Source organism: Canis aureus, chromosome 1 (genome assembly GCF_053574225.1).
Source record: "Canis aureus isolate CA01 chromosome 1, VMU_Caureus_v.1.0, whole genome shotgun sequence".
NCBI classification, from domain to species: domain Eukaryota; kingdom Metazoa; phylum Chordata; class Mammalia; order Carnivora; family Canidae; genus Canis; species Canis aureus.
In genome coordinates, this window is record NC_135611.1 from 21,064,714 (window position 1) to 21,078,300 (window position 13,587).

General features: G+C 36.0%; 1 protein-coding gene across 4 annotated transcripts in view; it reads left to right on the forward strand.

Moving 5' to 3' along the window:
• CCDC68 (coiled-coil domain containing 68) overlaps positions 1-13,587 on the forward strand; it is a 51,101-nt gene that overhangs the window by 13,844 nt on the left and 23,670 nt on the right. For 3 of the 4 annotated variants that reach the window (XM_077892278.1, XM_077892270.1, XM_077892297.1), the window contains exons 2-7: positions 362-457; positions 3,048-3,178; positions 4,288-4,374; positions 7,451-7,591; positions 8,771-8,896; positions 10,602-10,730. In XM_077892278.1, coding sequence (XP_077748404.1) covers positions 3,062-3,178; positions 4,288-4,374; positions 7,451-7,591; positions 8,771-8,896; positions 10,602-10,730 — 600 coding nt within the window. In that variant the 5' untranslated portion in view covers positions 362-457; positions 3,048-3,061. Of the gene's footprint in view, positions 1-361; positions 501-3,047; positions 3,179-4,287; positions 4,375-7,450; positions 7,592-8,770; positions 8,897-10,601; positions 10,731-13,587 lie in introns of all 4 variants that reach the window. The other variant, XM_077892287.1, reaches the window with a different exon arrangement.

The window sequence follows — 13,587 nt, forward strand, 5'->3', positions numbered from 1 at the left end:
AAATGATGTTTTGGACCAAGCACTTCATCCCAGAAGAGACTTCAGAAGACCAAGTACCAGAGGTACTTGCACTCACATTCTGCAAAAGCAGACTTGCTGAGTTGCAGCTGCCAAATCGACTTTGGGCGAAATAAATAGAAGCCATAGTGGTTGTCTAAGAGGATTTATAATAAAATGGAAAATTCTTGGCATACTCTGTCAATTTCATTGAAGATTAAAGAATAAATTCAGGACTTAGAGTTATTCCAATAGCAAGCTAGTTTTAAAGTGATAATAGCTAATACGAAAATTCTTTGTGTGCTTTACCAGCATAGGTCATTGCTAAATTTTAATATTTTGCTGTTGTTGTTTTCCTCACCAGGGAAGCCAGCCTTAATGTAATAGAAACACCCTTGAACTTGGTGTCCCAAAGACAAAGGCTTGAGTTTCAGCTCTGTTCGTTTTCCAGTGACCTTGGGTAAGTTACCACCTACAGGAGTCTTGGCTTCCTGTTCAGTAAGGTAAGGTGAATAATCCTACCTCACAGGGCTTTTCATTTTATTGATTTATTTATTTTTAGTTCTTTACTCTTTATTGGGGAAATTTATAACAAGAGACAAAGTAGAGGAACATAGTGAATTCCATGTGCCCTTGACCTATTTCAGTAATTCCCTGCATTTTGCCAAATTTCTTCCATCTTTACCCCACCCCCTTTTCTCTCTCTGCTAGAGTATTTTACAGCAATTCTAAATGTAATATTTCAGTATGGATGACTAACAGAAAAGATCTTTCTAAAGAATATCATAATTCTAATATACCTAGCAAAATTGCAATGGTTCTTTAACATAACCCATTATCCAATTAGATTTAAAGTTTCCCCAGCTGTCTTAAAAATGTCTTCATATACCTGGTTTATTTGAATCAAGAGCCAAGGAAGATTCAGATATTGCGTTTGGCCACATGTTTCTTTAAGACTCTTCATTTATGGCAATTTTCCTTCTCTTCTTCCCATCTTTCTTCATATAATTTGTGGAAGGAACTAGTTGTTTGTCTCATAAAATGTCACATAATTTGGATTTGGCTGATTGCAACCTTCGCCCTTGTAGAGTCATTGAACATTTTCCTCTTGTTCAGATGCTTACTGTCCTTAGATATAGAGGCTTGATTAGATTCAAGTTCAATTCTTTTTTAAAGCATACTTTGTAGGTGATGCTTTTTGCATGTGATTGTACGACATCTAGAGGACAAAATGTCTGGTTATCTCTTTCTACTTCTGTCACGATTGATTAGTAAGGTTCCCAGGTTAATGCATTCTTCATCAACCTCTCACCTAGTGATTTTGGCACTGGTTGATGACTGTTGTTTAGATCCATTATTTCATAAGGGATTGCAAAATGTAGGTCTAATTCTATCATCCACTTAGATTTATTAGCAGGACTTCTTTAAAAAAAAAGAATCAATTATTTGGTTACCATGAAATATAATTCATACAAGAAAGGCAAGATAAATGCTTGTTGGTGCATTTATCTCACTTCCTCTTTTGAGCTGATGTTAGTATAATGATGGCCTCTCTCCATTGAGTTGGATGATGATGGTTGCTGTTGGTGGTGGTTTTTCTCCTGTCACTATAATTTCAGGAATTTATAATCCTTCGTATTTTTCAATCCTTCACAGTCATTCCTCTATCAGATTGGCTTTGTATAGTATTAAGTCACCTTCTGCCTTCTGGTAGAACAAGATATCTCAAACTTACCTTGTATATTTCTTGTCTCAGACCTAAATCATTCAAGAAACCATGATTTCTTTTTAGTAGAGAATGATATACTGAGACCATGGTCTGGGCACTGGGAGCATCAATTGCTTATATTTCGAAATTTTTGAGTGGCTGGACCTAGAATACATTTTTAGAGGAAAATAAATCATTATTTTATATTCATAATTTCAGTTTGGATTATAAGGTGTTTACAGAACATTTTTGCTCTAATTGTAGGATTTTTTTCTCTATGTTCAAAATTTTAGTTCTTGATGTTAAGAGAATGACTTTGTGGCTTTATTCTACATCATGCATTTATGTGGGTGAGTGCATGTGCATGCACATACACATATACTACTTTCAAAATAGCAATACCAATATTTCCACTAACAATATTATTAATGAGTATAGTTTAAGATTGTTTTGCACTTCTTTTTGTTCTTAGGGCATAGCACACCTGGGATAAATAGCCCCTGGCATGTGTTTTAAAGTCACTTCAAGTAATTCAATAATAATTCAACTTGTTATACAGATATAGTTATTTGTGTATTTATTTCTTATTTTAGAAGGATTTCATTTTCTCCTATTTAATTTAGTTTTACTTTATAATTAGGTAAAACAATTACATTGTTCAGTGTCAAAACTTAAATCACAGATTTTCCCCTTCTATCCACCTCTTCCTTCTTTTAGAAATTACTATGCTATACATCCTTTATATATCCTTTTCTGCACCATGTCTTTTTTATTGAATAATGCATCCTAGAGAAGACTTCATAGCAGATTATTCAACTAGTCCTCTTTTTGTGGATATTTAGGCTTTTCCCAATATTTTTCTATTACAAATAGTTCTCCAGTAGATGACCTTTATAGGCTCTTGAGAGTTAAAAAAGAGTATAAAGTGACATATAAGTGATATATATATATATATGATATATACATATGATTTTGTTATAATATATTGTTTTAGTTCCACAGTCATTTATTAAGTGCTTACAATGTGCTGGAATATAAAGATGAATAAGATGCAATCTGTAGTCTTAAGGTTTTATAGTCCAATATGACGTGGAGTAAAAAGAGACATTTTACATAGTTTCTTCTCAGATAATTTGATTTTTATACTTCTGATCAATGAATGCTTCAGCTGGTGCTGTTTTTATATTAAATTAATTCCTGGATATATCCAGATATCAATAATTAATCACATGTTCTACTATATTTAATTATGGTGCTAATACAGAACTTCTTTCAGTTTATGGAACGTATTATCATATCATCAAAGAAGTTAGTTTTGACTAACTGATTTGTGTTTTCCTAGAGCCGGAATTCACAATGACAACAGTAACAGTGACCACAGAGATTCCCCCAAGTGGTAAAATAAAAAATAACTCTGCCCTGTATGAGTCCACATCAGCTCACATTATTGAAGAAACTGAATATGTGAAAAAGGTATGCAGGTGCTGGAAATCAATCATGATTTTTTAAAATGCAACCTAACATGGATGGGTGGGCTTTGTTTCTCCCTCCATAGAACCTGTGAGGACACATTTGGTAAAGGACAATCTCAGCAGCTGAAATTTCAGCACATGTTTGGTAACCTCTCTTGAGGACACAAACCTCTGTTCCCACACATGGCATAAAATTGAATCATGGGCCAGAAGGGTTCAGAACACCTATCAGCACTTAATTTGCCCCACACTCTTCACCACTGCACTTCCTACTGTTTTATATCATTTCTCAGTTGTTTCATGAGTGTTGCTACTGTGCTCCCAACTAGATGTTTATGTTCTCTCTGAGTTACTGTCTCTCCTTACCGCTTCCTTTTCACAGTGCTGGGTTGCTCTCCTCAGTGATCACATGTTGGCATGTGACTTCATTACAAATGTGAAATCTTATGAGAATCCAGTGATAATGGCTGACAAAAGTATATATTCTTATGAACTGTTTCTTAGAACAGATAGAAAAATTTGAACCTGGCTAGTTTATAACTTACTTAGATTAATTCATCTTTGAGTGTCTTACAATTCCATAGGTCACTAAGACATTAGGCTTATATTTCATGCATAAATTTGTATGATCTTCTCTTAGTAATTATTCTGTAGTAATTACTAAATAGTAATTATTCTATAGTAATTGCTAGCTAGTAATTATTCTCTAGTAATTACTAGCTAGTAATTATTTTGTAGTGATTACTAAATAGTAATTGTTTTATAGTAATTACTAAATAGTAAATTAGTACTAAATTGCTACATAGGAAAAATAGAATTAAATGGTATTAAATACTAATTACTAAATAGTAATTATTTTGTAGCATAATATTCATTTAGGTTATATTTTAGGTTTGACTGAGAAAGAATTATAAAGACCAAATGTTCATTTTCTGCAGTCTAAACAATATTAGCCTAAATGCAAGTCAGGTTGGTGGCAGTTATTTAAATCTCTGATCAGTGTTTATTATTACTTTCCAGATAAATCAGGTATACTGTAGCTGGTATAAAGAAAAAAGTATTTGACATTAAATGCCTTTGAAAAAAAATTTAAATGTGCTTTTCTTCTAGATCCGAACTACTCTGGAAAAGATCCGAAATCAAATTTTTAAAGATGAAGTAGGACATAACAGTACAAATCACAAACTAGAAACAAAGGTAATAAATTGATCAAAATGTACCACTTTATTCCTTCAGTAAATAAACATAAAACAGTATAAACCCTATTTAAATAACTTTTTATGATAATTATTAAATTATTCTTTGAAGTTTTGAATGATGGATGTTAAATATTTTGTCAGTATCTAAAGATGTTACTGGGCATATGTATGAAATATTTAACCACAGATGTTATTAGCAGGCTTAGATTGGAAGGACTAGACCTTAGTTGAATATTTTAAATAGGGCTTACTTATCTAAAGTATATGTAAAGATGTCAGCCCAGCCAGGATATAGGGCAGCAACATTTCTCAAAGGATGATGAAGGTACAACCTTTTAGGCTCACCTGGGTCACGCCAATGGACACAGAGTCGAAGTTATTAAGCTGTTAGGCCAAGTGATCAGACAATTGATAAACTTGAATGTACCGTCTCCCCTGTGACTGGCCTTATATTCTTAATGTCAAACAATCTACACTAGCCTTGCCTGGATTGTGCCGGATTAGAGCCCATCTGAAGCCAAGTGCACCTCATCAATACCAATGTTGTCCACTATATAGTGTAGCCATAGAGAATGAAGAACATAGGGTATGAGGCATAAACATTGTTCCCTTTATCATGCTCAGTCTGCCAAACTAACACAACCAGCTCCAAAAATTTTCTTATATTAAGTGCTCAGAAACTAGAAAAAAAGTTAATGTTTGTGAATGGTGGTAAAGGCCAAAAAAAAAAAAAAATCCATTTTGGTTCTATTGAGTTGTTTATTTCACCTGTAAGTGGAGATTTATAATGGGTACTGTGTGTCTGATTCTGGCTTTGAAGGTAGAGGTTTGGGCTAGAAGATCCAGGCCACAGGGCAGAGATTTTAGAAATAAAGATAGCATTTAAATTTCTGAAATTGGAGGAGATTGCCAAATGTGAGTGTGGATAGAAATGACGGGGGCACCTGAGTGGCTCAGTCAGTTGAGCATCTGACTCTTGGGTTTGGCTCAGGTCCTGATCTCGTGGGTCCTGAGATCGAGCCTTGCCTCTGGCTCCGGGCTCACTCAGGGGAGAATCTGCTTGAGGATTTTTTTCCTTCTGCCCCTCTCCTCATGTGCATGGGAGCGCTCTCTCTCTCTCTCTCAAAAATAAATAAATAAATAAATAAATAAATAAATAAATAAATAAATACATCTTTAAAAGAAATTAAATGGCAGGAAATTTGAGCATTTGGTCCTGAGATATCCAACCCTTTGGAAGAAGAATCCTCACAGCAGGCTGGAAAAAGACACTAGTGAATTAGAAGGAAAACCGGAAGAGAGAGAGTCACTGAATGGCAAGTGAAAAAGGGTGTCACCACTATGTCTAATGGTGCCTATGGGTCAAGTAAATTGAGAACTGAACATTCACCATTGGATATCACAATGGGAAGGTTGGTGACCTTGATAGGAGTTAGGAATGGAGATGAATTGTGTTGCCAGTGTGTCTGCCTTGGTCATCTCAAACCTCAAGATAGTAAATAATAGCCTCAAAGGACCTGCTCCTTCCCCTGCAATATCTGCACAACGTCCATGTGGGAATTCAGCATACTGATCTAGGGCTTTACTGCTCTCCAAGCCTGGGCGGTATTCCCAGCAGCAGTAGCAGTACCAGGGAGCTCTTTAGAAATGTAGCATCTGGAGCTCCACCCCAGACCTTGTGAATCAGAATCTGCATTTTAACTGGATCTATCACCAAGTGACTCATATACACATCAAAGTTCAAGATGCACTAATCCATGACCTTTGTAGCTATCTACTGCTGCCAGCAATCTACCTTCCACAAGACTCCTTCCATGGAGTATTCTTTTACAAATTAAAAACAAAATAACTTATATAGGGAGAGTGAGAGTATATAGTAGGGTATGGAGTAGAATAAACAAAACCATGATGGAATTACAGGTCTTTAAAATTTATATATTTATATATATTATTTATTTCACTATATTATTTTCTGCTTTTTTATTTCTGTAAACATAACCTATATTTTGTACTGGAAAGAATATTGCCTTTGTTAAACAAACTTGGGTTCCAATTCTGGTCCTGGTGGTTGTTTTAGGTATAACCTCCTAAAATACTAGAAAACACTTACTAGTATTGCTAGTAAGCTTACTAGTGAAACACTCTCATCTTCAATTTTCTCCTCTGAATAATGGACATAGTGCCTTCTAGTGTTTGCAGCATTCAGACAAAGGGGGCTTTATAAAACATCTAAAAGATTACCTGTCACATAATAGGTGCTTACTAAATAGAAGTCTAAAAGGAAGTTATTATTTTATAATTGTTTCATTTCAGGGTATGTAGAATTGTATATTGCCTTGAAATAATTTGGAAGAGCAGAAAGCATAGGTAGGATAGATACTCAAGAGGCTGTTTCATGTGCTCTCCCACTTACCGTGTTAACTGAGGCTCAGTACCTCACTTTTGGTATCTGTAAAATTGATGTAGTTGAGTTAGATAGTTTCAAATTATCTTTCCACTTCCACATGTCCTTGATTCTAGATAAGATTTATTTTATGCTCTCTAAGTTTATTTTCAGTAGGCAAGAGTTTACATTGAGTCACGCTGGCAATAACATCCAGTTCTGATATCTCTGGAAATTTAATATGGGGTGATTACAGTGAAGCATCACTGAACATTGACTATTATGTATTGTAACTATTAGGTCCGATTATATTCGTTTATAATACAATGTAACCAAAATGCATCTGTGTCTGCAACTTAGATTTTAAAAGGGGGAAAAAATAGGCCTTGTGGATATTATTTATCTCCCAAAAAGGACTTAATGGTATATTTAAAACTATAGGGAATAAAAACGCATAAAAGATATTCCTCTACTTTTTTTTTAATAAAAGAACCTAATCAAATTTGAGCAAATATAGAGGCCAGCTGCTTCATCTAGAATTCCCCTTTGATATTTGAAATTCAAAATATTTATTTGTGCTGACCTGAATGTTTTTTGTATATATATTAGTAGTGAGTGATAATTATTGTTGTCAAAGTTTGTAGAGGAAAAGAATAGTCAGGTTGACGATTTTCATGTTTGTTCATTTCAGCATTGTCAAAACATTCAGAGTGGCTTGGATTTTGAAATGGATCCCTCTTGTCGCAGTTTGGATCTGCTCATGGAAAGGATGAAAGGGAAAGAACAGCAGCTCTTAGAAATGAACAAAGAAAATGAAATATTGAAAATCAAGGTATGGCTATCAGGAGAAATTTCTTTTTTTTTTAAGATTTTAATTTATTTATTATAGGGGGAAGGACAGATGCAGAAGGAGTGAGAAAATCAAGCAGACTCCATACTGAATGTGGGGCTCAATCTCACAACCCTGAGATCATGCATGACCAGAGCTGAAACCAAGGGTCAGATGCTTAACTGACTGAGTCACCCAGGAGGAATTTCTGGTAGTTATTTTAGGTGTAGGAGAAATTTCTGATTTTGTGTTTTTGGGCCTTTGAGCCAATAAGATAGTTTCATGGATGTGTAAAAGCAGACAGGCATCCTTACACATCCACGGATCCACACGTATGCTCACCTTCATAGAGAACCACTTTTCCATTTTATAAATTAAATCTCACTGTTCTATTTTGGAGACTACTTTTACTATTGAAAAGATTTTACAAAAGTTCAACGGATATAAAGTTTCGGTTGTGCGAGATGAATCAGTTCTAGAGATCTGCTGTTTGATACTGTGCCTGTAGTTAATACAGTGTCATACACTTAAAAATGTGTTAAGAAGATTGGTCTCATGTTAAGTATTCCTCCTAAATAGTTTTTTAAAATCTTTCATACTTAATAAATATTAATTAGAACACTCATAGTCAAATGGCTCATTATTTTGTTTAATTAACCTATTATTGGATACTTTATATATTCTGGGTGTTGGGGGGGTTATTATATTTGCAGTCCTGCAATGAATATTTCTGTAGGTAAATCGTTGTGGCCATTCTTGATTATTTCTTTTGGTTAAATCCCGGACATTTGCCCTTAATACTCACATCTTGTCCCACTGCTGTCTTAGGAAAATACATCTTTTTAGTGTCATGGGCATCAACGATAAAATGCAAATAAGTGTATAAGCTGATGAGACACTGTGGAACTCTTTGAAGGGTGCATCCTATAAATGCAGAGCACTGATTGTGGAGCTTTGGTTTGGCCTGGTTGGTGCAAATCCTTGTGCATGATAGTTTCCCTAAATAGGATGTTTCTCATTTTACTTTTTCCTCTTACTAGGTAATAGTGTCTTTTCTCCTATTTGCTGTATAGGAGGGTGCAAATTACCATTTGCCTCTCTGTTTTCAGTCGCCTATCAAACTGTTCTGACTTTAACCTTTTCTACTGTAAATGCCAAAACATACGTGACCTCTTTTTCTAGCTGGAAGCCTCCAGAGAAGCAGGAGCAGCGGCTCTGAGAAACGTGGCCCAGAGATTATTTGAAGTCTACCAAACACAGTCTGAAGAAGTTAGGAAGCAGCATGAGGATGGTAAACGCTTATTGGAGGTACTGGGTTAGCAGCTTGTCTTTTGGAGAATTGACACCCCAGAGAATGTGTATGTGTATTGGTTCACGTCTCCCTTTTTGAGGTTTGATGTGAAATAAGCAATGGCCCCATGTCTTTGGCAAGCCTTGGACTGGGCAGGGTGCCCATCTTCTGTCCTGATCTCTCCCCACATCCTGCTTAGCCTGGCACTCAGACATTGTTCAGCTGTGGTGTTGCCGCTCTTGCCCGAGGCCCCGTGGAGCACAGGTGGGAGGAAGCTGGGCCACCCTGTCTAGAAATCAGGGCTGTCCCAGGGACACTGGCCAGTGACTCCTCTCCTGGTTCTGCTTTTGACTAAGTAGATGACCTAGGTAGAGTCATTTTCCCCTCTTTGGAGTTGGATTTCCTTGTCTCTAAAATGAGAGTTGGGCTAGATCAATGGTTTCAAGATGGTTTTGACCCGGTCCTAGAATACATTCTTCAAATTTAAAAAAAGTATCTGTACATTTATATTTTAAAATACACCTTTCATATTTCAATATATAACTCTATAAATTAAAATATTTTAAAAACATAAATATGTATACATGTGTCTATATGTGTGTATACATATGCATAGACATACACATATAAACACATGCATACATTTTTTGGTTTGTTTTTAAATCTGACGTATACATTTTAAGATCAATACACCATTATTTGAAAAATGAATTCTAGGATTGGGAAAAGGAAGAAAGAAATGTGCGTATGTTTGTGTGTGCGAGTGTTTGTATGTATATATTCACCAAAACTCCAAATAGGGAAGCTCATTCATGCTGGGGTGGGGTACGTAGGCCTCTGACAGCTCGGGCCCTGCAGAGATCTCCACGGGATCATAGTAGGAAATCCGCTGTGCAGGTGACACACCTTCATGCTTCTGGATGTGCTGGTGATGGTCGGAAACTCACAGGGTACAGATAAAGAACTGTAGTGAATGAAGTGAGCACCCAAGTGCTCCATGTGAGTGAGTGGTCGACCTATAGGGAAGGGAATGCATGTGTTCTGCAAAGGGGCCTCAGCCCCAGCCTGAAGATGCCTGGCAGGAAAGCCCACCTGGTGTTTCCAAAGGAAAGAAACTAGATGCTTTTTTTCTACTGTAAAATCTCATATTTTATTAAATATAAATGCCGATGTGTGCATGCATGTCAGTTAGAAGTCACTTGAGACACTCAAGTGTGGCCTGTAGGCTACCAGATGAAGACTTCACTTCTATGATCTTTAGCACTGTTCCTGCTATAGGCCTGGGGAATAACCCCCAACACAGTGGGGATCATTATTCTGCTTTTATGACACTTTCTGATTAAAAATAAAACATTAAAAAGTGAAACATTTTTTACTTGAGCATCTAAGATTTTAATTCTAATTAAATTTCATTGAGAAAAAGTTAAAAATCTTGCTTTTCTTAAATTAGCATCTGTCTTTCTTATACCAGTCGGGGAAGCATGTTTTATGGTTACAAATGTAAACATTCTAGAAATAATGCTGAAATATTATTAATTCTATATTGTTTAGTGCTGTTGTAGCCCATTGAGTTTGTTTTGGAGGAAACACTAAATTCAAAAGAGTAATTTGAATGAAGTGTGAATAATTAAATTTTTTTGGCTACTCAAAATTATAGAGGGCAATACTATCTGTTTAAACTTAATAAAAACAATAGTTTCACCATTGTCTTACTGACCAAAGGTTAACAAACTTGAAAAAGAACAGCAATTGAAACAACATGCTGAAAATCTGAATCAAATTGCTAAAAAGCTTGAAGAAAAACATAATCAAATCACAGAGCTGGAGAACCTTGTGCAGAGGATGGAAAAGGTGAGCCCCTGGGGAATTAGAAGAATTTCTTCCAGACAGGGTTAGGGAGAGAAGGAAAGAAAATAACACTAAAATAAATAAGATATATAAATATATATAATTTATATATAAATGTGAATTTATTTATTTATAAATATAATTTATAAATTTATACAATTAAATGTATTAATATAATATATATATTTTTTAGCAAGAGAGTGTGCATGCTAGAGCAAGCAGGGGGAGGGGAGGGGCAGAGGGAGAAGGAGAGAGAAAATCTCAAGCAGACTCTCCACTGAGCATGGAGCTCAACGTGGGGCTTGGTTTCCGACACTGAGATCATGACCTGAGCCAAAATCAAGAGTAGGATGCCCAACCGACTGAGCCACCCAGGCACCCCTAAAATACATAAAATATTAGTTGAAAGTGAGTACCCTTTTCGACAACTAAGACTTCAGAAAGAACTCAGTAATGTTAGTCCCTCCCCTTACACACTTAACATGGTCTGTACTGTCACTAATTGGCCTTTCTCCAAGTGCTGCAGTCATATCATCCTCTGTCACTTTCTCTCTCTGGTGTATGTATGGCTTAGAAAAGGGAAGCAGGTGAGACTGTGAGTGGAAACAATGGGAACAATCACAAAATCCACCTATTGGTAATCATACAGTGAATCCCTGTAATAGCATTTCTGTGTATTAGAGTCAGTGAAATATCTGTTCTTTGGCCACCCAAGCTCACTTTGGGATTGTGAATACCTCTGGCTACATTGGGACGGATATAATTCACATTAAGGAAAGACCTCCTATAGGAACTGGAACTTCCGTAAGAGATAATTTAGGGAAGAATAGTGACAGAACAAAAATTATTAAAAATTTTATGCAGTATGCCTTTGAGTGGTTGACACTCCAAGCATATACAGATGGTGAGCATATAGATTTAATTATGCATCTATTAGAATTTAGAATACAGAGAAATCAAGGAATACTGGGTTTTTAATAGAAAACAAACGGACAGAAAATTGGGCTCTTTAAAACTGGATGTGGGGTAGATTAAGAATATAGGTTTGCAGGTGTCGCCTGGCTGGTTCAGTCAGTAGAGCATGCAACTCTTCATCTGGGGTTGTGAATTCGAGCCTCATGTGGAATGTAGAGATTACTTTTAAAAGATCTTTAAAAAAATAGGCTTTGACTTCTGGCAAATATTGCCCAATAAATTCTTACATTTATCATAATTCCCTGATTTGCCTCCTTCTCAGCCTTATTCTGTTTTATGTCTGCATGAGTTGGTGCCATTTTAGAAATGTCACTTCAAAAGTATCACATTTCAATATTCAGGTTTCTTGCCAACGGAAATTTGATTAATTTGTTACATATTTCCCAATAATTTAATTTATAACACTGAGTTTGGTTGAATCTGTAATCTCAATGAAGGTCCTATGAGGAAACCACAAAAATTAAATAAGCCCAAATTTAACTGAATCTAGTACTAATATATAGCTACATCTGTGTTGTGTGTTGGGTCACTGAAGATTTTACTGTAGCCAAGAATCACTGGGCTAGAATGTCCTCAAGTAGCTGGTTGGCTAGTGTGACAGTTTATAGTTTTAATATTTTGAACAAACTGTAACATTTGGATGAATACTTTGTAGCATTAGAATATTTATCCTATAATAAATAGTTGAGCAAATTAAGCACGAAGAGTGTTTGCATTTAGGAAAGGAAGACAATTCTGGAATGCAAATAGGATTGATTAACCAGCTTTCCTTTAAATTGAGATTTGTGATCACCTCAAACCCAGTAACACTGGGTCAGGTTTAGTAGCCAGCTGTCTCTGAAAATTAACAACAGAACAGTGGAATATAGTTTCTTTTTTCCCAGAAACCCTGTGAAATCTGCACTGGATGTGAGTTCATCTCAGAATTTGAGTTACATACACTTGACTGTTCGTTCAACACTTATTTAAGCACACACCGTGTCCCAAGCAGAGCTAGAGGCTAGGTATCTATTTGTGAATGAACCAGATATAGTCTCTTTGTGGAGATTGCAGGGTAGTATATCTGGGTTCTGTGGGTCTCAAGGAGCTTCCCATATCTCTCTCTTCATTCATTCTCCTCCGGGCCCCTACGGAGGCACACATCCATATTGAAAAGCGATTTTGAGAAACTGACTATTTGTAGGCATTTTGAAAAAGAGGAATATAGAATTGGATTACTAGAATAGCTACAAAGCTGGTTTACCCCAGAATAAAGTTGACTGGCTTAGATACTGGCAGACATTTTTGAGAAGTGATAGCCTAGCATTTATCTTTTTTGTTTGTTTTTGTCATTTTTGTTTTTGCATTTATTTTGATACTGACCCATAATGGTGGGCTGTCTCTAGGTGTCTGTGACAGAGTGAGTGGACAGGATGTCCATGGTTCATGGCCATGAAGGAACCTTCCAGAATATTCTAGTTCAGTAATTTCCTAGAGTGAAGCCCATTGGAATCTCGGATAGGTGGAGATAGGTGGAGACGGAGTGGAAGGGCACTGTGCAGGAGTTTTTTTAAAGACATATTTAGTTTAAAGATAATGTGATATTTGTAAAACAAACAAGCGAATAAATAAAACTATAAGAAACAAAACTTGGCAATGTCTTCTTGTGTTAAGATAATACTGAGAATGCTTTTAAGGCTGTGATGAAGGGTTCATCAGGTGGGGGTGTGTGTCAGAATGAGGGGAGGGGGAACTCTAGATTTTTGTGTTAGTAGGAAAAAGACATGAGTTTAGAAAGGAAATGAAAATTAAAAATGAACACCCACAACAAAGGTTGATAAATATTGCCCTGGTAGTGGGTGGCCCCTGGAGAAGGATTCATTTTCTACTCACTTGAACAAGCCAC